Source organism: Laccaria bicolor, genomic scaffold (genome assembly GCF_000143565.1).
Source record: "Laccaria bicolor S238N-H82 LACBIscaffold_23 genomic scaffold, whole genome shotgun sequence".
NCBI classification, from domain to species: domain Eukaryota; kingdom Fungi; phylum Basidiomycota; class Agaricomycetes; order Agaricales; family Hydnangiaceae; genus Laccaria; species Laccaria bicolor.
The window spans coordinates 116,710-143,690 of record NW_001889894.1 but is presented as its reverse complement, the minus strand read 5'-3'; the positions used below and the strand labels follow the sequence as shown (position 1 = coordinate 143,690).

The following is a 26,981-nucleotide window of genomic DNA, read 5'->3' as shown; positions in this document are numbered from 1 at the left end:
TTAGGGGCGCCAAGCTGTTGGGATTGTCATCTGAGGCAGAACTTGCGGAGCCGCTCTTTGTGGATCCCTTGTGATCCCGCATTGGCAGATCAATCCATGTTGAAGGTCGGTTAGTCGCCGGTGGCTCTGGATTGTCAGAAGCGCTCCTGGGGTTAGGCGCATACGGGACATACTCCAATCGCGAGAATTCCCGGCTTTCACTCTCGGGGTTGAAGATATGATCAGGCCTGCCTTTGGCAGATCTTGCACTTTTGTACTTCCCATGAGGTACGCGCAATGACGCCAACTCAGGAATGTCTTCGATAGATCGCAGTCTATCAAGGGATTCCTCAGCGAAATAGGCGACTGTGAACGAAATTAAATGTATCAAATAGGGACATCCCTGTGCCTATTTTTACTCACTGAGGTGCCATTTCTGTTGTCCCCTTGGTGTGTCCACGAACACGGTGTATGTTTGCTTTATTAGAATTGTCCGAGAATAATCGCTTGAGGGAGAAAAGGGGGGTGAGTGAGAAGGGGGCCAACAACACGCGGAGTGGCAGGTCGTACCGAGGTCGTACAGGCTGTCTGAATAGAAGTGACCCGATGCTTGTTTCTCATGGTAGAATAAGAAACCCTGGATAAAAGCAAACATGAAGTGGCGCAGGTGCTAAAGATGATGCTTGATTACCTCTCGGACTCTCGACGGCCCCCATCGAATACCTATGAGTCGTGATCACTTTGCATCGCGGAAAAGGCAACCCAACCTACCGTCTGTCCATCGCTCAATACCAACCTGGAACACAAGTTACAACATTCGTCAATATCGAGTTTCATACTTGCATCATGCAAACTCACTCCTGTCAGTTCAGCGTGTGGTCCCCGTTCCTCCCAAACATACACATGGCCTGGTAAAATCAGACTCCTCTCCTCGGCGTCCAACCGTCGGGTCACCATCGGTAGGATGTCTACAAGATGTCTAGAACGACACCGTGGAAAATGACGCGAGCATCTGAGGGCGACCTAATACGAATCCTAGTGCAGGTGGCGTGTTGCATCGTTCGGAAACGCTGGCGTGAAAGTGGGGGAAATGTGAAACGGTCTCCAAAAATGAGGCGCCTTTAATTGCCTTTAATAGGATAGTTTCTTAGGGCACAACACGTAAGTGACATCATGGATTGATGGCTGTGCATGTCCGTGACATTATGACGTACCCATGCATTGAAAAAGTTCAGCTGGCCCACCGACTCTCCCAGATGGCAGATGCTTTCATCAGCCTTGCGGTCAAGACCAAAGGTCTTTGTTCCGCTTTTTCAGTTTATGTCGCGCCTTTTCATTCAGAGTCCTTGGACAATGGCGTCACTGCCCTGAGTTGTATAGATCTTCTGCGCTCTCGACAATATTCAAGCGCGACGTCGAGAATCCGCACCCAGCAAGGCTTGCGCTGTCGCCCACCCGCACCGATGGATGTGATTTCTGTGATTCGACACAAACCGCCAGTCCGCATTTTCATCTTCGTATACTTCATTAGTGGGAGGGTGGGGAAGTCCGACGGTTGAGGGTAGCAGCATCGATAGTTGAATTGGAGATTCCACCTTTACAGGCTCTCGTTGCCTTTTATCTCCCCTTTATCGTCTAACTGGTCCCACGTACGCCCTCTCCTTTTCCCGTCAAAAGGCCAATCCTTACCTGCGTTATTCACAGATCCTGGGTCCTCTCCTCAGTATTCGAGCGCAGCATCGAGTATTTTATCCTCCTATGCACACACCAACCACATATATCCTCTAAACTCAAACCAAACCTGATTCTGGGAGTCGGTGGAAAGGCTCTCCACCAAAATGGCTCCATTCGGCAGCGTATAGGTGGTCTTAGAAGTTAGAAGGATGCTTTGGTCAATATTACTCGAGAAAAAAGGACGTAAATTACCGCCGGTTTGGTATCGATGTCGGGAGAAGAGAAGTATGGTGAACTGGTATCATCCTGGCTGATGTATCCGGAAGAGAAGGCGCGGGGTAAAAGATCACCAGACTACACCGACCTGTGAGCGCTAAAATGAGAACTGGGAACTCGACTTACATCGCTTGGCTGCGGGACAGTGGGGCTGCCTTCTAAACGTAATGCGGGGGGTTCCACGCGGTCCTCCTTGTGAGACAAAGTCAGAGAAGCTGCCTCCAAATTTTGATAACCCGAACCTCATTCAAATCCCCAACCATAGGACTCGGTTCTTGGTATAACGGGGAAAGAGAAGGCCTGTCGGTTGTCGTGTCTTCTACCACCAATGACGACGACGTCTCTGAGGATAACGTTGTTTCTGGCGCTAACGTTGCCTACGGGGCCAAAATCGCTTCCGGGACCAACGTCGCCACCAGTTCCAACGCTGCGTCTGGGGCTATCTAATGGATGGCTGTAAAACGGTTCCGCGGTTGAAAGAAGCATAAAGCTAACCTCAACCTCAACCACCCTTCCTTCCTCTAACTGCTGCGATACCTGCGCGATATCCGCGCCTTTGCCTACAGCCTTTGAATCAAAGTACGAGTCTACCGCTGAGCCGTCCATATCTCTCGCAAGAGCCTCGTGTATCCCCTGAAAGACATTGATGGGCACATCTTGATCCACAGGCGTCGTCAAAGCCGAGGTAAACGGCGAATCGTTGGTCGTCTCTGAGTTGTTTCGCTCCATCTCCGTCAGCTCGACGAGACGGTCCTGCAGCACGATGGGGTGAGGGATCGCATAGCAGGGCGAGATGGCGCTTACCTCCTGTATCGCATCAACATTGTTCGTCGTCGCTGTCATTGCTGGCGGAGACGATGATGGTAAGAGAAGAAGAGCTGTCACGCCGCACGCGTGACCAAGAGTACTAGCCATCGCGATGCTTCTGCTCATGAACGAATTGATTCCTCATTCATCGCATTCGACCTCAGTGTCCGAGAAAATCAGTTTCCTCGTAAAGATTTGCGAGGGTACACCTCTCCGCTCAATAAAGCTTACAACCAGAAGGCGCTTGCGTCATGGCGGCGGGCGCCCGCCCGCCCAACATAAACTGATGATAAACAACTTGGTGTTTGCTTGGTGGCTCCCACGTACACTTGTCGAAAATGAGCAGGTAAGTATTTTTCCTGTAATGTGTTCATTCTTTGGAAAGATAAACATCGATCCCAGATTTTTATTGCCCGACAGCCCCGGATAAGATCGGTATAAAACCCCCTTCAATCTTCTGCCACGGTACTCTTCTCTAACATATACTATCCCTCAGTACGTCCCTTGACATCCCACCTTTGATTCTCCACTCATGGCCAGACTTAAACAAGTAAAACACAACCACGAAACTCTTTTCAATCGCTATCTGTCTCATCGCCACCCTTTACACCGCGGCTCCTGCAACAGCCATCAAGGAAGTCTGCAGAAATGCCTGCGACTCACCAATCCCGTTCTGCATCCAGGGATACACTGCGACGCGTTTCAACGTTAATACTCCCGACCAATGCTGGCGATGCTGCCAGGCTATTCCGGATGGATTTGGGTGTGACGGGACATACTTCTTTTTATCGACAACCAAAACGCTAATTTGGCTATACTTTTAATCAACAGATGTCTAGATCTGAGGGAATAGTCTTTCGTGTCCTTCTGTCCCCAATCGACGCTTTTTGAATCTACATCATGAATGAACAAACGTTCATCGAAAATTCACAATTAGGCAAGAAAATAAAAACTCCGACTGCTGTTGAATGTAGGCGCTCACTGATGGCCCGCCGGCGTCTTCGCATCGCGCCTCAAGCTGTCCTTGCGTTGGTGTCTAAGTACCGGTACGATCCCCGTCTAAATTCTGAAAGACTGCATTCAATGACCCCGTCGCTTAGGATTTGAAAACCCAAATCCTCGCTGGCAGTCGTCACGACCATCGATGATAAAAACCGACGTCTTCAAATTCTTAATATGGGAAGGCATTCAATTACTGTTGAATCGCTCACAATTCTTAAAGCTGTCCCGAGCTTCTCCCGAACCTTCCGCCGATCATAAGTTGTCTCGTTTATTTGACGCTTGATCAACAATTATTTTTGCTGCACCGGTTGTCCGATCTACATGAAATGCACTGGGGGTCAAAAAGCAAGCATTTGTCGAGTATCATTACAACGAAACACGGCTTATCTATGTCTCAACAGGAATGACTCACTACTTTACCCTACCCAGGCACTCGAGTACATCTGCACTGCCTTCGCCGCGCTCGTACAAAGAATTCCACCAACGTCTTCGCCGTGCCCATAATCCGAACCCATTCGCATCCAAACGGGGGTGGCGACTGCCGTTTTAGTTGTGCCTAGCTGGGGGGTTGGCGCCGTGCACTGCTGCTGTGAGTGCGGTCGTCATTGATTCTCAAACGTCATAGTACTAACCCAGGATCAGATAAAACTTGCTTTTTCCTTTGCAGATTCAGGGGATCAAGGACGAGAAGGGTAACAAAGACAGAACGTCCCTCACTTCAACGAGAGCAACTGGGTTCTAAGACGCGTCGTTGCACTGGGTGCGTTTTTTCTCCCAAACCCCCACATTGGTCTCATTATTTGGATCTGACTACGTCAAGAAAGGCCACTTCTGTAGATACTGTAGTCTACATGTATGTAGTAGCCAAACATAATAATAATTGAGCGAGCGCAGTTGAATCGGCGTCACTTGGGAGTGCTTGGGAGCAACTTGGCCGAAAATGATATCCGGCCTCTTTTTTTTCAGACGAGGTGATCGAACGTCATCAAAAAATACCGAGATCTCAGGTACCGGTCACCCCTTGCGACCCCGATTCGGGTTTGTTTGGCCTGCACTCGTGATGCTTTCATCAGCTGTGATAGGAGGTCTTTCTTTTCGGCCTATGTAAAGGCCCACTTCCCACACTGATCATCATCGTTATCACTTCCAGCATGCCTTCACTGTCTGGTGTTTCTCTTACATCGACTGAGCCACTATCGACCCATCCAGCACCTGCAGCACCTGCAGATGTCCCATTATCCCGAATGGCAACTACCGAATATCTCTATGGCTCTGCAGCACAGTCATCATCTCGGGCAGAACAGCCCCCATCTCCAGTTCTATCTGATTCTGGTATGTTTCAGCTCTAATCATAACATTCAGGATTTTCTTGATGACACATATAGAGTCTTCGTTGAAACACTTCCTGCGAGATCACTTCTCTCAGCAGGAAGAGGCCAACGCAAGAACTACCGCCGATCTCTCACACCGATTGAGTGAGATGACCACTACCCTGGAAAATCTCAAATCCACGATGGAACATGTGGAGGGCACACTCCAGCGTGTTGAAACGACCCTACAGAAGTCCTTTGAACTACAAACGGAACTGTTCACTTTCCAGCGCTCCTCCATAATGCGACAAGAAGAAATACAATCAGGTATTCTAAGTCTTCTGAAGAAGTGAGTATTTCCGTCTGTTTTGTATGGTTGCTGAATGCCCTGTTGGCAGGCTTGCTGTTACATCAGACTCAGAGTAGGGCACAGAGGTTCAGTGGATAGTTATGGCATCTCAAAGCATATCATACATAGTTAACCAATTCATTTTTTCATCCATATTTTGGAAGGCTGAGAACTGCAGAAAGTCTGAGTTTTGAGAAATCCGAATGTCTGAGTGTCCGACGGTCTGTGGTGCAGTTGAAGTAGTGGCCCCAGCCCAAATCTACGAGGCAGTTACTTACAGACAACAGTCAATTTATTCATTCGAAGTTCAGCAAAAAGAATGAATCTTCTACATCAATAATGATAAGGAGCAAGTTAACAAATACAACAAGAACAAAATAATCAAGAAACACCAATGAGATACGAACAATCACCCTCGAAGGTCCCAATAACAACATAACCAGCTCATTTCCTCCCCTTTACAAACCCACCGCCCTTTATCACCCACCCCGTCCTAACATCCCCCTCAAGCTCCAGATCTCTGTAACGCTCCTCCCCGCTCTCTTACACATAACTGCACAAACATCCCGTCCAAACACGACTTTCCAAACACTCTCCCCCGGCTCACTCAAATCCCGCACATGATTCCCCATCTCCGTCTCAAACAACCTCAACCACCCATCGTTCCCACCCATCACCAGCCACCATTTATCGAATTGCAACGAGGTGACGGAAGAGTCGTGTGCGGCAATATGGTACAGGATGGTGTATGTTGCCAGGGAGAACATGATGACCCGCCCATCGGACCCACCTGTTGCGAGGATTGGGATGGGGGGAGAAGAAGGGCTGGATGGGGGCATGAATGACGCAGGTTGGAGTTGGCAGACCTGAGCAGTGTGGCCTTGCAGGAGGGCCAGACATTCGCTGTCATGCAATCGTTAGTTGCGTGTCGAGAGAGAAGGAAGAGATACACACCCCGTAGCAGCAGCGCAGACGCGAACGGTCATGTCCAGTCCTCCCGAAGCGGTCCTCACACCATCGAAAGCGACGCTGTATATCTGGTGGAAATGCCCCTCGAGGACATGGATGCATTCGCCAGTATCCACGTCCCATACCTATGCACAAAACGACATCATCAGCATTCACTCGACTCGAGTAAAAGCACCCTCCGGACTCGGAGAAAGAGCAGTGGAGAAGAGAGCAGCTGGGCGCAGGGAAAGAACCACAGCTGTACTCGAAGAAAGAGCACAGTTTAGCTGAAATGAAAGAAAGATGAACGATCTGAAAGATAGAACACCACGTGAAGCAAAAGAAACATTGATTGGAAAGGAGCACTAGCTGCGGTGTGGAGAAAGATGCCATCTGGACTGGAAGCAAGAGCTTCATTCGGCCTGTTTGAAGAAATGCTATCTGGACTTGAGGAAAGAGGGCCATTTTGACCTGAGAAAGGAGCCCAGCTGGATTCCGAAGAAGAGTGCCAGCTGAATTAGGTACAAAGAGAAGAATGACCGCCGGCTGGGCTCAATGAAAAAGCGCCAGCTGGGATCGAGGAAAGAGCGTTAGAGCGCCAGGAAGGAGCGCCAGCTAGGCTCGAGGAAAGAGCACCACCCGAGCTTGAAAAAAAAGGGCACCAGCTGGGCTCAAGGAAAAACTCCACTAGCCCAAAAAAAGCGCACCGCCAGCCGGGCTCTCAAAAGAGACACCAGCCCCTCTCGAATGCCCAGCCAGCTCGAACAAAAAGAGTCACAGACTCGAGAAAAACCGGGCTCTCCACCCCAAAACAAAGAAACAAAAAGAGCAAAAAAAAGCACCCACCCGACAAGTATTATCATAACCCCCACTAACAACCCTCCTCCCACACACATCAAGACACCTCACGCTTTGATGGTGTCCCTCCAACACGCGTAGGCACTTCCCCTTCTGGACGTCCCATACTCGCAGCGTCGCATCGCGAGAGCCACTGATGGCGATGGGGCGGTTGTGTAAGACGCGGATGGTGGAGGTGTGCCCTTGAAGGATGTGGATGCATTGTCTGAGAGGGGGTGGCTCGTTAGTTAGCTGGGACGGTAGAAGGAAAGAAAAGAAGGGGCGTGGAGAGAAGAAGTGGAAAGGGTGGCCATATTTCCCAAGTGGCCCAAGGTCTCTCCACCCCCCAAAAACCAATCATCATCAAATCCAAAGATGACACACATCCTCTTCCACACACATTCGTCCCTCACAAGCAAACACCAGTACTGACTAACCTGCGCCCCTCGCACAAGCGTCTTCGGATAATCGATGATCGATGAACCCCAAGATGGATCGCCAACTCCACAGGGAGGGAAGACAAAAAGTCCCGTTTGAGTAGCGGCGCGATGGTGGTTGAGATGAAAAGGAGCTTGGAGGGTGTACAGCTGTTGAGAACATCTGTGAGGAATTGTCTGCGGACGAGCGGGTTTGCAGGCGAGTAAGGGTTGCGTGATGGGATGTGGGGTTGATTAGTGTGGAAGGAAGAGTAGCTGGAGAGGGCGCGGGTGTAGGTGGTGATGCGATGGGCATGTAGAGCGTTTGCGAGGTTTGTTGGGATGAGGAGAGTTGTGATGCGATAGATGCGGCTGCTATGCCACTGCCACCGCTGCTTTTGCTAGGGCCTTGTACGGTGGACGCGAGCGTCATGTTTTTATGGTCGAGCTCCTCGTACTTGTGTAAAGGCGTCGATCGCATTTGGTTAGCTGAGTGGTTGCGGGTATGTAAAAGTCTGGCTTGGTCGAAAGAGGGACAGCGTATGGATAAAATATCTTGCTGTAGCTGTCAACACAAGGAGTGTAAGAAAAGTCCTACAAGTGACTCACAATTCGAACAAACAGAGTGTTCAGTTGGCACTCTGCTCTCGGTACCGAGTCTCCGTCACCAGGACGTCGTGGATGATTTTTTCCGTTCACACTTGATAAATAACGATCTGTACAGCTGACCTTCAACTCACGATTAACAGCACACCTTTCAAGGTCCGCGCACCAGACTCACCTGTCTCTCGATCACCAGAACGTGTGGCTCTTGTAATCAAGCCAATCCGGTATCTCGGCTGTCTTCTTGCTGACTTTCTGAATCGTCGATGTCAGTCGTTCGAGCCGCGTGTCGTGCCCATGGAATCGAGGCTGGACGGTGGTTGTCGTCGTTGTCTGGGTTGAAACCGCAAAATGCCGCCCTGCCAAGCAAATATGGGGTGTCGATAAACAGCGACAAATAGTAATGATTAAATTCTCTGAACTTAGGGTTTTATGGCACCTCCCAATCCAATGCAAAATTCGAGTTTGTACAGCTCAAAGAGGTGAATTCAACATGCCTTCTAACCCAACCTTACACGGGCGGGGAAGGATGGGAGGTAGCGCGAGAGTTATCACTATCGAGAAGAACAACGTGGTGATATTGAAAATTATGTGTTACCTAACTTCTGGAGGACGTTCCGTATTTCGAGACTCCGAACTGCCGCCGATCCGCCTGTCCGCCTAAGGCAGAATCGTCACGTGCACATCTTCTAGTTTACAATCTACTTGTGGGTCTATCGCAACTATTGGCGTTGACCAGGTCTCCCCCAAGGTAGCTGCCAGGATCCCACAAAACTTGAGTCAGTACTTAAACGATGCTTCCATTGAACTCCAGTAACCGTACTTGTAACTTGAATAATGAACTTCGCGTCCAATTCGCGTCCATGCGAATTTTTATTGCAATGATAGCGATGTTTTATACAGCCTAATGACTGGGTAGGTATACAACAAGGCAAGATCTAAACAGCAGTCATAATCGCGGGTGTGCATGTCGTGGGGTGTCGTAGTTAGAGGCATTTTAGATACTGTGGCCAAGCGCAAGTCTGCTGAAGTGTCGGGGGTACATGTCGGTGGTGGTGGCGCTGGCTGCCGCTGCGGAGGCTGATGGAACAACCAACGAAGAGGCGGACTTGCCCTTCTTGAGCGTGCACATCTTCCCCTTGGAGGTTGTTGACGTCCCAGCAGCACCACTGGTCTGGGTTGCCGTTGCCGTAGAAGACACGGTCGTGGTTGCGTTACCAGGAGTGGAAGTGCCACCGTTCACGAATGCAGCGACGGGAGGACCGGGGAAGGTGTCCTTTGGTGCACTGGCATCGAACATCTGGGAATAAAAGATGCCAGGGTCGTTGTCGCTATACGCGCCTGGCAAATTGACCAACCCCGAAGGGTCAGGGACCCCAGTGCCCGATGCGCCAACCGTGAGCTGCGAACAGGTAGGATAGAACTCCGCACCGCCGAGTGATATGGCGAGATGGAGAGCCATGATTTCGACAAGGTAATTTCGTGGCGCAAGGTTGTATATGACTTGTACGCTTGCGAGAGAGCAGGACACTGTTGTACATAAGCGGGGATTGTTAGCGCAATTCGGGAGAAACTTAGAGCCAGGAGCACCACGTACATGGACAATCTTGAACTATTTGGCAGTTTGCGCGTCAGGTCGTCGACCAGCAAGATGCTACATATGTAAGCATTGGGCCGATATTGTGAGGCCACTAGGAGACGGTCAGCAGTTTCCATTGAAAAGGACGCAAAGGAGCGTACGTCGCTGCCATCAGCACCTTTCCAATCGAGGCCAAGCTACCGGGTTTCATGTTGGTGATGAGGTCGTGGGTTGAACATCAGGCCCAGAGTTGAGCGCTGGATTGCTGGCACCCATGTTAGGCTTTGGAGTAGTAACAGCAAGTGTCGAGCCTCGATGCACGAACGGCGCAAAGGTGAAGAGGGTCGTGACCGTGTTTCAAAGGTGGCGGCAGGTGCCGTGCGAACCAGACAGGCGGACAGGCGCGGCGGTTCGGACTCTCTGAACTTTCGAGCCTTCATCTCCACAGTTTGACTTAGTCGAATGTGGCACACTCAGATACTGTGATACATCTTAGTTCAAAACATATGTAGTTTGAAGAAGGAAAAAAAATAATACTGCCTTATGCACAGGGAAGGATTTGAACCTTCATCTCCACAATTTGACTCAGTCGAGATTGGTAGTGTTGACCGTTACGCCATCTACCCAACGTTATGAGATCGTGATTGATGCTACTGACATGCTTACGCACAGGATCGCCATCGACGATCAATTTCAGCATACGCCGCACTGAATAAAATATTACGATCGCGGGCGATATCTCGAACAAAGCCTACGCCCGAGTTCTTATTGGCCAAACTCACTCGTGGCTAGAGTCGGGGAGCAAACAAGGAACAAAACTCATTTTTTCTGGTTCATTGGCTTTCCCGTGTCGTTGACAACTTCGATCATACCCCCAGGTGATAGGTGTCAGGCTCTCGTCTCCGTCCAACTGAAAAAAGGGCAAGAAAAAATACGAATCAAGTTAATGAGCCTGCTCCTATCTACATTATTTGAAAATAGGAGGGGCCAGTGAGAAGACAATGTAATTAGGCAGGTGGCGTCGCTTCTCAACCAATTAAGTACATCTCCAGGTATGACGGCGATGACATATAAGCGTTGGGTGGTCATGATTGTTGGGAGAGATGTTCTCTGATTAATGTATGGGCGGAAAGTCTGTCAAGATCTGCTATAGCAGGATCTATATTTTCTGGAACAAGGTGGAGCGCTCGCCCAGTGAGTCACCTTCATTTGAGTAATTGACCCCATTCTGATCGCCCCATCCATATGTGACGTGTCGCTTTTCTTTCTCATTGCCCCTTTAAAGAATCACTCAAATTCGACTGACGCATCTCCCGATTTCTCTGTGTTTGGCCGTTGATCATGAGTTGACTTTTCATATTTCACTCATACTACCGACAGTATTTTTCACAACCTTTCACAGTTGCAGTCACTGCGTCGAGAGGGGTGCTCACAGCCTGTCACCTGACTGCATTTTGGCACTGGACTGGACGAACACACGCACACCAGCCAGTTTTGGCATGGTCCGTGATCATTTGATTCACCTCAGTGACTAACCTGATCCATATAGAAAAGTCCAACACGTGTTTGCGGATCCACAAGCCAAGTATTGTTTTTTCGTCTGGTTGAATCCAAGTTAGTTAGCGCCACCTCTAGGCTTTTGTCTTCATTACTGATAAATCTTTACACGATGTCATTTGCGGCGCTTTGGTGTACATGTGACATGCCGACTCGGGATTCAAAAGGGCAATCCTGCACTGGCATCAAAGGGCGTCTTTTCCATAAGCACATTTGCGCACTGGTGCTATGTACGCCACAGTTGACCTTGCAGTGGTTTTGCGGCGTGATCGACTGTGAGGTCATTCGAGCGTACTTCAAGTTACTCTTCCTACTACAGTCTGGGCCAGTCCACCCCCTCACATGGTAAGAAACGCTATTGCAGTGCCTAGAATTTCAATACTATGTAACACAATCTTTCGTCTCTCAGGAACTTGGAAGGGGATCGAAATCTATAATGCCCACAACCCTGGATACATCAAACGGTCTTCCTCTGACTTACCGGCTCCCTGTGCTGGCGGAGCATTTCTCTCTTATCTTGGCGCTGCGATCTCAAATGCCTATCTGAGGCCAACCAATATCATCGCCATGTACTTGACAAGATTAGTTGAACACATGACCCGACACGCCATGTAACGCGAAGCAGGGGGCGAACATTATATAACTGGCTAAGGAAAAAGGAAGGCTCAGTACCGCTGGTAGGGGATAAAATAATTCCTGCCGTGCATCCCGCCTCGGTCTGGGGTGTTGAATGTTGAAAGCAACCTCGTAAACTGGATCCTCAAACTCTTGATTTCCTTAGCCTCAAGCCGTGATCGAATGATCGTGTCACAGGGGGATGGTAATCTACGGCATCTGAAGCAAGGTAAAGAAATCGGCAGTTTATCAGCTTTGGACTGTCCCTGTCCTGATGATCACTTAAAATTAATATTGCGTTCCACGAACAAAATCAAGGGCAGTATCGAGGTGAAAGGGTTTGAATTTATGGGAATATTAATAAGTATCACCGCAGAGGAGGATTATCCCGCCAATGGTCATCAAAGAAATTCAACGAATAGGTGAGAAGGTCAGGGAAGATTCTCATTTCGTTTTATCTTCATCTTCAACGAGTACGAATTGTGGGCGACCTCCAATAATTATCTTTGATTTATTTCATCTTCCCACCAACCAGGACAAAGAAACATCGAGAACGCGTATATCTTCAAAGACAATGCATAGAACCTCGATGTGTGTAGGCGACTTCTGTTCGACAACTCCTTTTTCTATCAAAAAGATTATGACGAGTTTTGGTGGTGATCGCATTTCCGAAAAAGCCGAAAACTCGGATACCGTTTTGATACCATTGACAATTGTTTATGACATGCGTGAATTTATTGAGAACATTATGAACATGTATACCTGAAACAGAGCAACAAGCTACTGGAAAGCAAGCAGATTTGAGTGGGGCCACTGCCAATGCAATCATAAGGTTTACACTCTGACCCCGAGAGCATCACATCTTCAAACTTACCCTCGGTTTGACACATTCCGCCACAACGATGGGACAGCAGTTCTTCATTGGATCCACTTCGCTCGGATCCAAGTTGACATGTGGCTGTCGTCCTCGCGTTTCTAAAAACTGGTGACCCCTCCCCAAGACCTGACAATACATCTGAGGCTGTGATGCGCGACATCATCTTATCTTACAATTCATTACAAGATCGGGAACTCCAAAGACTTGATCTTGTCCTTGTGGATTTGTCGTGCATGAATGAACCTACGTAATTGCGAGCGCAGCGAGCAATCATTGACTAAGGGTGAAAGGCCCGGACAAACAAGTACAAATTGGTGAACGTAAATGTGCATCAGTATGTAAATAGGTTGAATGGCTTGTATCTCAGCAAGTATTTACTCCCTACCCTCAAAATTCTAGATCTAGGTGGGGACTGATAGCGTTTACAATAATATGAGCAAAAATTGGGGGTTTTGTCCTGATTTTCTACGATTATCTTAGGAGTACAGAAACTGGGTGGTGAACACATGATGCAGACATGATGCAACATCGCTTGAACATCGCGTCGACGAATATCCACGTAAATGCTGGTACAGCTGCCACACAACTCGGATGGCGAAGCGAGCCCCCCGCATTCTGCGGATACGTAATTATTTAATCGATGACAACTTGATCAATTACTGGTCATGATCATTTAGAAATGTGCAACTTCATTATAATTCTACAAGTCCTGGCGCATAAATGGAGTTGAGCGGACTCATCCGCGATGTCGCCGAACCCTTGGGACACGTGAACGGATCAACTTGACGTTTGTTGACAAGCGCAAGGCAGGCCTTTTGCCCAGAACTTGTGACCAATGAAGGTTAAGCTCGATTGTACGTGAGGGTTCACATGAATTGTACCTCACCCCGAATTTTGTTTATCCTTTTTCGCCTTCAAGGCGTCTTCAGGGCGTCTCATCCTGACTTTTCATTCACAACCACCGCCATTATCTCTTTCATCGTCCTCTCATCTTCGCCATTCTTTCTCGCCTCTGACCATACGACGACTCGGATACTTGCATCACATCATGTCCAACCTATACGGCTCCTCTTATCAGGACACGTTTCAACCCACCTTCTCCCCAGCTGCCCGCGATGAGAACCGACGGTCCCTTCTCGATTTGAATCAACCACTCACAGCCATGGGTCGCAGGCAACCAAACCACATTCAGACACCTGCTCCGAATCTATACTTGCCTCAACCAACGTTTTCACCCACCTATGACCCCGCAACTCAAAAATTTCATGTTGCATCGCACCAGGAGGCAGTGGGTGGCCACTGAATTCCTATTTACACCGCAGAAGCTGACATACCAAAGTTTGACAGGTCCGATGATATACACGTCCCGCATGATGAAGGTGATCGCTTTCGAAGCCAGCAGCCCTCCGGCGGCATCGCTTATTACGTTTCGGACACCTTTTGCGAGACGCCTTTGGCGCGTGGTGATTGGGACTTTTCGAGTCCCCCGGTCTCCGAACCCAGCACGCGCAGCTCATTCCAGTACCACAATTCCGCGGAAGGTTCTGTTGAATGGCAGGCCTATGAGATTCCATGCGAGGACCAACTCGCATACGACGCGTTTGGCCAGCCTCATTACAGTGCCGTCAATCTACTCCCATATTGCTCTCAACACACTCCCATTTCCCCTACTCAACATTCTTCATACTCCGAGCTCTCAGCCAATGTACTTTTTCTATCGGAGCTCAGTCGCGCTGAGTCCAAGATTTCAAAAGCTCCGATTACCCCCTCCGAGCCCAAAACTCAACAAACTTCTAAGGCGAAAAGGAAGGAAAGGCCTTCGTCTGATTCTGATTTAGATATGGATTTTAAACCACATTTTCCGTCCTCCAGTCGTCGTCGATCGTCTCCCGCGCCGGTCAAACAAAAGGTAGCGTCGGCGCCACCCCCACGTCAGTCGACCACACCTCCGCCTAAACCACACATCCCGAAGAAAGACGGAGAGCAGAAGAGGTTGAGTCTCGCATGTTTATTTTGCAGGGAGAGGAAAATTGCGTGTGGTCGCCCAAGTGAGGATGAACCTGACCAAACTTGCGCGTACGCAATCGACTTTATTTTGATATTAGCTTTCTTACCACATTTTTTAGTCAATGTCTGCGTCGAGATCTTACATGTGAATACCCGAAGGAGTCGAGGCGAGGACAGCATAAACGTGGTCCCAAGGGAAAAGCTGGGCATCGATGAACATCAGCGTTGTACTTCCTTCCCGGGATGTTTTAGTAGTTTCATTTGTAATGTAATTTTCTCAGTTTCTTGATGTATCTTGAATGTCGTGCTATATCATATAGACATGTACTCATTTGCGGTAATGTATTCCGGTCGCCCGTAACATTCAATCATGGTCCGGGAGCCAGGTACAAGATAGAAAGGACAACGACGAAGCTTTTCACCCATGCGATCACAGCACATAATTCCAAACTGCTCCCAGTCCCACTCCAGTTGCACCGATAACAGCGGTCCAAACTGCCCAGCTCCATTCCTCCGCCCAAAATCCAGGTTTCATACAAACCGCTTCGATGTTTCGTCCTTCTGGATCGACGACGAACGCGGCGTAGTAAGTCATGAAGTACTGAGCGCGCAATCCTGGGGGTCCGTTGCAGGTACCACCCGCCTTCCTAAGGTGGTGAATGTCAACTTTGAAAGATCGAAGGACAAAAAGAGCGATGTACAAGGCTGCACTGTGAAAGGCCCTGACTTGGTTGTGCGTTCGTGCCGTGAACGCAAGGTGCAACGGCCCGGTTTCCTTCTTCAACTCCTCGGGACGAGAATCCAGGCTAGACAACCAAAAGTCTGGCTCACACCCACCGGCGTATCCACGCACTTTGCCATCCATGAATGACATCTTCTCCTTGTAACCCAACAGAGAGAGAGCCGCCAGATAGAATGCGGATAGAGAGTCAATATCAGGGGTATTCAAACCAATGTGGCTGATAGGCATCGCGTTGTGCTGGTGGTTGGGGAGAAACCTGAAAGGGTTTCTGCCCCATTGCGCACCAGCTTATCATGGACCAATGTAACCCCCTTGTGCGGGGCTGTTGGTGTTGATTGCAGAGGAGTGGATGGCTGTGATGCAGCCACCTGTAGGATGGTGAGCGGCGCAGGCGATGTCGTCGCACAATGTTGACATCTGCTTGGACTCGGAAACGACATGCTGCTTTCCTTCCCTCACTCTGACCGTTTTACCTGCTTTTCAGCTTGAAAATGATTATTTTTCCAACATTCTATACCCCAAATCAGTATAGTACCCCTTCAAAACTTGTGAGAAGAAGTCAAGGAAAACTCAGCTTGTTGTTGGGCGGGATTGGCGTTGGATGACGATTTCAGCAACAAACTGGCATGCTGGATAATATAATATATTTTTTTGGATATACATACTCACCCGTTTTCGGAGAAGAGTCAGAAGACCTCGGAAAACAAAACAATCGCAGCCGTTGAATCATGTCGGAATCTACGAAATAACCGAACTTAAAGGCGTACCTCTAGTGATAGTCAGAGCTCTGATACAATGTGTCATAAAATGTATTCCTTACTTTCAACCTTATTCAAAGGTCCTGTGGGCGTAGGATTGAATAGAATTGTAGCGAACGCACTGCGGTGTCCTTGCTATAAGCGTCGTCTACAGGTAGTTTAATCAATTCAGTCGTTCTTCACTTCACGGTGACTGACATCTGAGTTCTACATCCTCAACTCCTATCCTAGCCCTGACTTCTTCAAGAAGCGTAGAAAGAGCGGATTCCCCAGTGGAGGGTTGCGGCTGAGCATCAGAGACAAGTTCCTGCTCCTCGCGCGACTCTTCTTCGCCCTCCTTCTCCGTCCCTTTCTTGCTGACAGCACCATCCTTCCTCATTACTGAGAGCACTTGAGTCTTCGTCACAGTCTCGTCGCATACGACGGCCAGACTCTCATTAACCCTATGAGCGTGCTGCGTGAGCCTCAGAAACGTCTGCCATCGTGACATCGCGGTCCTGTCGGTCGATGTAATAAAGTTCTTCCATTTCCTTCTGTGCATCAGTTTGTATCCCCGCCTCTTAGGGTAAGCTGCCCGTCTGGGTACTGGCTGTCAACATCACTGGACAACTTTCCACGATTTGAAGTCGTACCTCGGCAAATTGAGTCCTTTGCTCCAGGAGACGCGATCTCTACTCCAGGCTCCCTGACAACTCTCCGACCTTCGTTGAGGCGGCCTCCAACAAGGACTTGATACCCTCTAAAGCCGACTCCACACTCGAAACCTTCCCTTCTACGCCTGACAATTTCTCGTCAAATGCGGTGAATCTCCTGTCCACATTCACAGTCCCAAAACCATCCAGCTTTTTCTTCAAGTTTCCCAACGGCCCTTCCAAACCGTCCAACCGAGTTTCCATCACTGCCTTTCCACTGACAACCGACTCCTTCAACGCCCGACTGCCTTCCAGAAATGACAACAACGCCTCTAGCGACTGGACTTCCGAAAACGTCGGTGCATTTGTTTCCGCTTCTTCCTCTTGCTCGCGTCTCGATCGTGGATTGTCCAGTACCGGCCGCCTCTGCACCCTTACGCGCAGCGCCCATGCTCTTCCCAGTTTCTTTCTCTTTCCATTTCTCTTTCTCTCGCGGAGCCTTCCGCGCCTCAACCACACTCTTCACATTCGCTTCTCTCTTCTCCGCCTCAGCTCCCAACGAGGAACTCTGGACATCAATGTCCATCGCATTGGCATCAGCCGCCAAGGGTCTCTTGTGCCTAGAGCCCGCGATACCCAGAGCTCTCTCCCAAGGATCCCTCAACAGGTAAAGCGTACTTTGGCGCTGGAGCTGCAAATACCACTGGACTGGCTGCAAAGACTTCCCGGTGCGCAGTCAACGCATCCGGACGAGCAGTCAACATGGGTACCTATGCTCCCCATACAAAGCGTTCCCCGTTCCATAGGAAACCCCACGAGAGGCAGGAGTGAACGCACTAGCAGCAGAAGGGAACTCGTCCCCATCCCCGACCCCGTCTCTTCCACTAGTAGTGGGCCGAAGTCGGGTCTTCGAGTTCTGTTGACTTTCAATCGCTCGCCCCTCATTTACGCTTCCCCTCCTGACTCCTTTGTCCCTCCTCACCCCCTCCACACCCCTGCCCCTCAACAGGGAGACAAACAGCTCGCTCCTCAACAGGCGAACAAGCAAGCATATCGAAATGCAAATTCTGAGGAACCACCTATGGACCGCCTCCATTCGTCGTGTGCGCAGGCTGCTCTTAGCGTTATTATTTGTGTAAGTGCTTGGGTTTGGGAGGTGGAGCGGTGAGGTTGCGTGCGTCGTGGAAGGGTGGGAAGATTGATGAGACGAAGGATGTGTTTGGGGCGGTGGAGATAGAGGAGGAGGGGGTAAAAGTGTTGTTGGTGGTGCTGGAGCTGGAGGTGGAGGTGGAGGCGGTCAAAGTGGAAGCGGAGTACGTGTTGGCAGAAGACCAAGGCCTCTTGGCCGAAAACGAAGCACTTGTAGGCGAAAATAGAACAGCCGCATTCCTCTTCAATCGAAGTCTGGGCGTGGGTGGGGGGCAATTTGAGTCTTGACGAAGGCGAGGTAGCTGGGTGGGGTACGCCTGTTCCCGTTCCTGTCCCCCCTTTATTCTCCTCCAAGGCCAACCCCCTCGTCGGATCCGTCATAACAGCCAACTTCCTCAAATACCTCACCCGTTCCACAAGCTTCCAATGCGTCGGAATAACCTTCTCACTCCTCTTTCTCGTCGCCTCCCTCGCGACATTCATGAATTCCTCGTCCCACGTCCTAAATATCGCCGTCATTTGTGCGAGTAGACACTCGAAGGTTGGGTAAAGCGAGTACGCTAGTCGGTGGGATGTTGAGATCCGGAGAAGGATGTCGTTGAAATCTCTTAGGATTGCTTCGACGAGTGAGAGAGTTCAACGGATTGGGTAGGGAGATAGTCTGAGTTTCCGTTTAGGTGGGAGATAATGAATTCGTGTTCTTCGTCGTGATAGGAAGAGAGAGAGGAGGTCGTTGAATGGGAAGTCTTTTATAAGTTGGTTTTACTGTTCCCGTCGTTAGCGTTGAACACAATAACAAATCTGGGAAGGAGAGACCTACCGAGATCTGTAGGACCCGGTATCAGCTGTAAAACTGACAGTGGCATCGAACCTCTTTGCATTCCTCAGTGCATCCATGAACCCCACCTCCTCGCTCCTCAACTGTGCCTCTATCGCGTCCAATACGCACTCGAGGCTCAACCAGAAGTTGATATCTTGCGATGCCGTGCCGCAGGAAACGCCCCTCCTGAGCGTGGTCACCGCTTGTATGGCTTGAATCCATGTGTTGACGTGTGAGTGGAAAGATTTGAGGACGGTGAAAGAGGGATGGGAGTGGAAACAGGACAGAGGAGTCAATGGAAGATGTTCCAAAGGCCAGAAAGAACACGCCAAACGAGACCCTAGCGAGGATTGTCTGAGGATCGAACACCTTGAAAATGGCAGAAAACGGACCCACCTAGCACACCCAGGTAAAGCACACACAATCTCCACTCCAATACTAACCCCCACTAACCGGATAGTATGTTGGCTTCTTCATCGGTGCGCCCGTAACGACTGGCGCAAACAACATGCATCTGATACTGCTGAACCTGGCCATGCTGAGCCAGTGGATTTGGTTGTTGTCCTCCCGCCGGCTGTTGCTGCAGCCGCTCCTCCTTATGCTTGTTGATCCTGATGGAAGTGCACGCGCCTAGCGCCGTCCTCGCCGCGTCTTCGTGAGTAATGGCCTAGATGCGGGTAAGCATTTAGACTTGTCGTCGTGGTCATAGGTGATGGTTAATTCATAGCGATCTTGTTGATTCCGTTGGCGCGAGGGAGCATCTCAACGCGCTGCTAGACAGATGTGGTCTCTGCAAATGTACATGATGCGGGTGGTGCTGATGGGAATGTGAAGAGGGTGCGGGTGCACGTGCAGTTTGTGGCGATAGTCAGGGAATGTGACAATTCTAAGAGCAGAAACCAGATGGATATTCCAAGAGTGCGAGTGCCGAATACAATTCCATCGATGCACCGAGTGCCTTGCGAACTTGAAGGAAGGCTTAAAAAAGACACGTGATGATGACATCACGTTGCGACCAATTTGCGACCTTCATCACCAACAGGCCCGGGAGATATTCCTGGCCATTCTCAAACCATTGATGGCAATCCGAGAAAGATCATGATAACATTCAACGCACTCAACTTCTGCCTCACACTCGTCGTTTCGCAGCTCTGGAAATGCCACACTATACTAGTGGACACCACCAACCACCACTGCAGATTGACGCGCCCAGCTCTCCTCTTCTCTTCTTCGGACCTCGTATAACCAACCGACAAGACGTCAACGATGTGTCAGGATGTTACGGACTGCGCGCGTATAAGCGAGTTATCGCCCCTTTTTCACTTGCACCGCGAGGGGTTGACGTTCTACGCTAAGTAATTTATCCCTCCCTCCATTACGTATCTTCAGATGGTCTTGTCTGCTTTTGACAGAGCTATCTACGTGTGCCTCCCTTGCCCACCTTAACTTTCTCACTTTGACGCTCCCCGCGTTCGCTTACGGTGCAAAACTCCAAGCTGACTGTAGAGCACAGACATCAAAAACCGGGATCGTTTCGCCATTCCCGGACTCAGTCTTTCGACATTCTCCTCGTTCGGGTTTTCAAGTTGAACAAATTCCAACAGCCTCCGCATTGAGGGCTGCCGAAAAAGAATGTCCCAAGGATTTGGTATGCTTTAGGCTGCACTTCGAGCTTCGGACGAATCGAAACCATGCAATCTACCAGGCTACGACGCTACTATTCATACTTTCCCGATCCACTATACTCTAACCCTTGCACCATAACCATTTCCTGCCGAGCCAAACAATACTTCGACGGCCCTAGCATTTTCGTCAGGTGCTTACCTGTTGGGCGGTCGTACTTACCGTTGCAGGTGAAGCGCACGGATCAAGTACCTATTATGACAACTCTCATAAAAACACGCCTTTCTTGCGGACGTCCCTCCATCAGGAGATTGATGGAGCTCAAAAGTTCCGAGGACTGTACCGCTACATTGCGGTGTGTGAAACGTACGCATGGCCACAGGGAAACGTTCATCGAAAGCAAGAAAATTATTCGTTCACTCCGTTTGTTACCGGGTTCAAGGGCGCTGATGTTTTGAGTGCGAAGGTAGGATACGATCATCTTATCCCTCACAAATACAGGAGAAAGTCAGAGTGAGGATCATGGCTGGAAAGGACGAGGGCATGTACTCGGGGAGAGTTGTTAACTGTCTCCTCAAACCGATCAAAGCTTACACGCACCCGATACGCCCACTTACGCCATCCTCGACCTTGGTGGTGCCTCTAAGCAAATCGTGTTCGAGCCTGTGTTCACGTCCTCAGATACTATGCAGATCGAGGGAGAGCACAACTACGATCTGCAGTTCGGTGGCCGCAGCTATGTGTTGTATTAGCAGGGTACGGCCTCATGCATTGGCGGACATGTTCATCGGCTGGTGGACTTGATGTTAACGTTGCAGGGTATCAATATATCAAGGACTTGGCAACTGTTGGAGATGCATACATCATTGTATTTCCCCTTCTCAACTTTCTCCGCCTCTGTTTCTCTCTTCCTTCGTTCTGCCTTTTCTTTTTTGCTTCTTCCTTTGTCCTTTGAACTTCCTCCTTCATTCTTTCAATTTTGTCCGTTGTTTATCCATTCCTTCTCACTTCCCTCCACCATTCATGTCATAGACGACGCTAACGCCATTTTAACCACCATAGCGGTCATCAACGATGTTCTCGAACCTCATTTGTCCCTGGCACCAGGACCTCAAAGATCAGCTATGCACGCGCGCGGACGCTATTCCCTATTTCTGCACGCGGCTCCTCTTCGAATCCAGAATCAATTCTCTAGCAACCTGGATGCCAGGGGGTGGAGCACACCTTTGACACATTCCTTCACGGCTTACATGCCGTTCACATGTATTTGGTTAGAGGGGCGGAGAAGGAGGGAGATGCGAGGTGCTTCACTGCAGTGAGCCCTTTCGTTGTCGTCGTCGTTCATGGCCCGACTGACCCTCTTTCATAAGCACGAGTTGACCTTTGCATTGTCTTCGTTTCAGAGGTGGAATGCTCAATTCTATTTGCGCGCTCAGTGGCACGGATACGAGCATAAAAATGCGGATTGGCGACTTGTGTCGAATCGCCGAAAGTGTATTTGTCGGTGCAGGTGGGAGATGGCGCAAGCCTTGCTAGTGGCGGATTCTTGACGTCGCGTTCGAATATCGTCGCGTCGAGAGTGCGGAAGATCCGAGTCTGTACACAGCTTCGGATGGAATGTAAAAATCACCAAATATAACGATATGGCATGGAAGTTGCATGGAAGTTGCATGGAAGAGGAAATCATTGACACGAATAACCTGAAGTAAGTGATATAGAAGTCCCGTTTGTACGGAGCAGTTGAACAGCGACACTGTTCATTCAGTGACTTCACACGCGATAGCGAAGTTCACCCAGCAATGACGGGGTCGCTGGATTGTCAAAAATCAGTTCACTCTTCTGAAAAAGAGTTCCTGCTAGTCTGGTTTCTTAAAGCAAACCGCCCCCATTTTTGGCGTCCCAAAATGTGATTATGTTTGAATTATGTGCTTGTTATGTGCATAAATTCATGATCACGGTGGAGAAACAAAGATACCGATCAGACACAATGCCAAACAACGATTCTGCTCCTTTCAGTTTCACCATCCAGCACGTCCTCGACGAAGTCTCCGGAGCACCGACGGCGCCGGTGAGAGGCTTCTACGACCTTGTTGCAATCAATGGCACTGATGACGCTACTGCCACCCAAAATCGGCGATCAGGACGACAACGTTGACAAGCAAATCAAATTCGGGCATGTGGGCAGCGTATTGGTGGTTCCAGAGGTTGTAAACGTTGATTCGCTGGTATATTCTGTCTCGGTAGTTGCTTTCTACACCTTCGACAACGATGACAGCATCTCACATCATTTTATTCAATAAATAGGGCATGATGCGCATGGCGGGTCACGGAGCGTTATACGACTGCGTAGTTGCGAAAACTTCATTCCGTGAGTCCCCTGGATGTACTTCTGAATGACTTTGATATTGATTACTGCGCGTTACAGCTAATTAATACCTGCGCGTTACAACTAATCAGTACCTCTTCGTCCCATATCTCGCATGGTGGGCGACGCACCGCACTCATCATGTACGTCACCGATTTTATCATCACGCCGTTCCATCCACTCAACCAAAACAAATAGATTCGACGGATGGGGCGTAACACTTCTCGACTCCCTTGATCAATGTACATAATGGGGTTGCACGACGATTTCGAAGATGCCCATGGATTTGTGGGGAGCCATGCCGTCTGTAGCTCCTTCCTACTTTCTCACTCTCTTTTCCCGTCTTCCTCACTCCTTCCCTCGTCATCATCTTCCCTTCCTTCATCTCGCTTCTTACGCCTCCTTGACGTCAACTCACTAACCCCCGACCTCCTACACCCACTTCTTCAAAACAGTCATCCGCTACGTCGGCGGCCTCCTCTCAACGCACGCACTCTCCTCCTCCCCGATCCTCCGCTCAAAAGCTGACGACCTTAGAAGGCTGCTCTTCCCTGTGTTTGCATCGTTCGGGTTGCCTTTGTTTGCTGCTAATACTGATACGTGAGTGGGTTTGTTTTTATCTTTTCGTCTTTGTCGTCTGTTTTGTGTTGCCCAAATTCCACGCATATAGTGTCTGTGTACGTTCTCATCGCGGATGAGACTACATTTACTCGGCTCCTCCATTATTGTTCATCCACACTTGGGTTTTCCCCCTGTTTTTCATACCGAGTCACCGCAACGTGGAGACGCGAGTTCCTTTTGGCCGTGCATCGATTGATGTCTCCCCACCCTTCCATGTCCTTTGTCATTTTGCGGACGATTTTTACCCACGCTGGCGTTGGGGTGGGTCCTGGCGACATAACACTATCTCTCGTTGAGCTACATGGTCGACCTTCGCGTTGGGTTCCACTAGGTTCTTCTGCTACTTTAAAGTCGTCGAACTTTGCATCTGGTTACGCAATGCCACAATCTGACTCTAGACATCGGCCGAAAGCTGTTCATTCAGTCCATGCATTGTTCAGACGCAACTCACCCCCATCCTTGTCAATTTTTCCTTACTCAACGCTACGTCAGCAGCGTTTTTTCTCCACCTTCATTCTATTCAGTTTCTTTTCTTCAATCTTATTGGGTTTCCTGGATTTTGCGCATAACCCTTTTATCATGTGCCTTACCCAACGATAAATGGGAAGCTGCTCTCATGTCTTCGCTTGCTGGTTGCGCGACGGGCGGATACCAAGTTGATTCCTGATCCGCACACATTTTTGACTTCTTCATCTTCGTCTTGGTGGACGGTGGCTTTTGGATTTCGATTTCGATTTCTGATTGAATTCGCTGGTTGCGCCCGCAATGCGCCCGTTGACTTGAGTTGGTGGGTCATGTTTTTGCTTTTCCTTCGTTACGTTGGGCTACTACCCGAGGTCCATCCACGATGCGCGCCCCGCCATTGACGCTTATTCCGCCTTCTGAGTGGGTCTCGACATGTTTTGGGAGTTTTCTATGGCTTTTCTTCTGATTGTGTTGCAATCTCCTCCCCGATGGTTATATTTTCCCCGTTGTACCTTGGTTGTTCTGACTCGCTGTTACTTCGCAGGGGAGCCACAAGGTGGGGTGATCTTGGCATAACCGCCCTCTTCGCCGAAGCGACGAGTTGCCAGTTAGATTACGAGTATCTTGCCAAATTGACGGTGACGGCGGGGTTTTACGAAAAGGTGAGGTTTCCATTCTCATTTCCATACCGGCAATTATGGATGCACGTACGCAGGTCGAGAGGATAATGGATGTATTTTATGTACTTAACGCGACGGATGGCTTGTCCGCCAATAGGTGGTTCGATAATGGAACTCCACTGGGTGGTACGCTTCTCTCCTCCTTTCTAACTCTATCACGCTCACCCATCCCAGCCCATTCGACTGTGGGCGCGACCACAGATAGCGGGTATCTTTTGAGGCAATACCTTTTAATGGGGGACCAACGCGCCCAAACCCAATGTACGTCTTCTTCCTTTCTTCGTAGCGCAAATCTTGAATGGCCACCCAGATCTGATATCGATGGAGGGGATCGTCGACAGCCTCCAGTTCGTCCCACCCAAACGATTTTGTTCTACGCGACCGATATGTTGCATGGCAGTGGCTACGCATCGCACAAATTTGAGCATCTATCCTGTTTCCTCTCTGGGCTGTTCGTGCTCGGTGCGCCGTCTCATTCCGCCTCTGTCACTCATCCCACGTCGCCCAAGCGCCCGAGCTCCTTCATCCACCCATTCAAGGAGTGTCCACCCCCCTGATGGTCTCCCATCTCTCTCGCCCTCTCCCGTGTTTTTTTTCACCGCAAAAGGTCGATTTTTAACAAACACCAAGGCACTTCCTCTGCTCTGGCTCTCAACCACCTAGCGTGGTTCGTATATGACATCACGAGGAAGAGTCGGGGTCAATAGGCCGCAGCAGCTGAATACGCCTCGCATGTCGCTGCGAATTGTCTGAGCTTTGATATCTCTGTGCCCAGCGCAATGTTGGGTTGTTCAATTCATACACTCACGTAGACGATCTTCACGGGGAAACGACGCAGATGACCATCACACACGTACCACCTCACCCGACATCCGGTGAAGAGGAGGGTAGCAGAGAGGCTGTGGGAGAGAGGGGGAGTAAGTATCAAAAAAAGTGCCCGTTTTATGATTGGGGGTGGGGTTGGGGAGTCGGTTCGGACAATGCCGGGCTTACATATTTCTCAAAGTGGGGTTGCAGAGCGACGAGAAGATAAAGGTTCAAATTTCAAACGTTCAGCTCGATTTGGATCGAAGACGTTTTCTTGTTTACAATTATCTGACTCACTCTTACTTTCGCTCCCATATTCACTGCACCTGAGGCACCTCGTCGTTTTCCGTTACTCATCTGGCTGTGAGAAACGCCAGTGAGTACTAGGACTCGGAGAGTACCAATCGCATGAAACCTATCTGAGTCACCGTGCGCCCACTTTCAGACCTTCTTTTTTCCACCGCCATCTGACGACGAACATGCTTTAGGTGCTGCCCACCGACACCTTTGGCCGAGGAAGAAAACCACGCTCAGCCAGTTTCACCCTCTCTCTCGGATCGTTTAACCGCGTGTGTGTCCATTGCAAATGGAGTTGGTCTCGGATACCGTATCCGAGACCAACTTCCAACTTTCAAAACTCTCGAGCTTTAGTGCCCGTCACCACAGCTCTTAGTTGCTGTCCTGAAATTCCCGCTGCGTGCTTCAGTCATTTCGTATGCCAGTCTTTGTCTCATGCTTGTCGTCCCATTTTCTGATGATCCACCTTCTGTAGATAACGACGTCACTTGACTACATTTCCTCCTTTCCCTCACCTCGTAGTTCAGAAAGATCCAAGACGAACCTGACGAAGGTCACGCATTGAAACAACAGGAGACGCGACTTCCGAGCCAAAGCCTCTTCCTTCGTTGTTGCACTGTCTTCAGGACTTGACAAGCTCTCTGATGGGGTCGGCGGATGAAAGGGAGGTTAATGGCCTGGGGGATATCAAAAGGAAAAGCCCCATATGACTGCGTTAAGGGCAAGGATACGATGACGGTGAGCTATGAATGAGTTAACCCCGATCTCATAGTGGCTCTGAGTAACAAACGACTAGAGTTCAACCGTTCACCTCGGGTCAGTTCGTACTTCTGGGTCACCGTGCCAAGCGAAGTCGACGACTACAAAGTTGGCGTCCACGTACCCGATCACCGACTCACGGTACTGGCTTCAAGCTCAAGGGTTGTCTTCCTCATCCAAGGACGTCAGACTTCAACGAATCCATATTAAAGGCTCGCGCATATAACGACCAAGTTCATCCCTCCACATCGAGCTCTCATTCTGCCTACTTACGTGTCTTGGTGCTCTCACAACCTGGTCGCGAACAGGTCCCGGGACGTACTACCTAGAGGAACTAGAATTCGCCGCTGGGTCTATGTACAAGAAATCCTGACGGACAGTGGTTACATAGACTTCCCCCTCAGACCGAAAGCGTCCACGACACATG

The 26,981-nt window shown here is 49.7% G+C and overlaps 7 protein-coding genes across 7 annotated transcripts; 3 read left to right on the top strand and 4 right to left on the bottom strand.

The window, feature by feature from the left end:
- Positions 1 to 2,172: 2,172 nt before the first annotated feature.
- LACBIDRAFT_329707 (uncharacterized protein) lies at positions 2,173 to 2,844 on the bottom strand (the record flags this gene model as incomplete). Its single annotated transcript, XM_001883833.1, has 2 exons — positions 2,173 to 2,682; positions 2,734 to 2,844. The coding sequence occupies 2 exons, from the start codon at positions 2,842 to 2,844 to the stop codon at positions 2,173 to 2,175; spliced, it is 621 nt and encodes a 206-aa protein (XP_001883868.1).
- Positions 2,845 to 9,198: 6,354 nt separating this feature from the next.
- LACBIDRAFT_329705 (uncharacterized protein) lies at positions 9,199 to 10,603 on the bottom strand (the record flags this gene model as incomplete). Its single annotated transcript, XM_001883832.1, has 5 exons — positions 9,199 to 9,603; positions 9,633 to 9,892; positions 10,106 to 10,252; positions 10,451 to 10,488; positions 10,563 to 10,603. The coding sequence occupies 5 exons, from the start codon at positions 10,601 to 10,603 to the stop codon at positions 9,199 to 9,201; spliced, it is 891 nt and encodes a 296-aa protein (XP_001883867.1).
- A 3,467-nt stretch (positions 10,604 to 14,070) lies between these two features.
- Positions 14,071 to 15,052, top strand: LACBIDRAFT_303095 (uncharacterized protein; the record flags this gene model as incomplete). The annotated part of the gene is made up of 3 exons (XM_001883943.1): positions 14,071 to 14,117; positions 14,177 to 14,905; positions 14,956 to 15,052. 3 exons carry the CDS (start codon positions 14,071 to 14,073, stop codon positions 15,050 to 15,052), a joined length of 873 nt encoding a protein of 290 aa, XP_001883978.1.
- Positions 15,053 to 15,362: 310 nt separating this feature from the next.
- On the bottom strand, positions 15,363 to 15,800 carry LACBIDRAFT_154928 (uncharacterized protein; the record flags this gene model as incomplete). Its single annotated transcript, XM_001883831.1, has 3 exons — positions 15,363 to 15,483; positions 15,538 to 15,620; positions 15,690 to 15,800. Coding segments are annotated over 3 exons (315 nt in total), but the record flags the coding sequence as incomplete, so codon positions are not given.
- Positions 15,801 to 16,347: 547 nt separating this feature from the next.
- Positions 16,348 to 16,826, bottom strand: LACBIDRAFT_329702 (uncharacterized protein; the record flags this gene model as incomplete). Its single annotated transcript, XM_001883830.1, has 3 exons — positions 16,348 to 16,365; positions 16,459 to 16,484; positions 16,535 to 16,826. 3 exons carry the CDS (start codon positions 16,824 to 16,826, stop codon positions 16,348 to 16,350), a joined length of 336 nt encoding a protein of 111 aa, XP_001883865.1.
- A 459-nt stretch (positions 16,827 to 17,285) lies between these two features.
- LACBIDRAFT_329701 (uncharacterized protein) lies at positions 17,286 to 19,908 on the top strand (the record flags this gene model as incomplete). The annotated part of the gene is given in 8 exon segments (XM_001883942.1): positions 17,286 to 17,635; positions 17,689 to 18,103; positions 18,202 to 18,330; positions 18,350 to 18,658; positions 19,006 to 19,169; positions 19,189 to 19,396; positions 19,572 to 19,592; positions 19,834 to 19,908. 8 exon segments carry the CDS (start codon positions 17,286 to 17,288, stop codon positions 19,906 to 19,908), a joined length of 1,671 nt encoding a protein of 556 aa, XP_001883977.1.
- A 4,535-nt stretch (positions 19,909 to 24,443) lies between these two features.
- On the top strand, positions 24,444 to 25,248 carry LACBIDRAFT_329700 (glycoside hydrolase family 47 protein; the record flags this gene model as incomplete). The annotated part of the gene is made up of 5 exons (XM_001883941.1): positions 24,444 to 24,502; positions 24,556 to 24,673; positions 24,727 to 24,817; positions 24,866 to 24,952; positions 25,019 to 25,248. 5 exons carry the CDS (start codon positions 24,444 to 24,446, stop codon positions 25,246 to 25,248), a joined length of 585 nt encoding a protein of 194 aa, XP_001883976.1.
- Between the last annotated feature and the right edge of the window lie 1,733 nt (positions 25,249 to 26,981).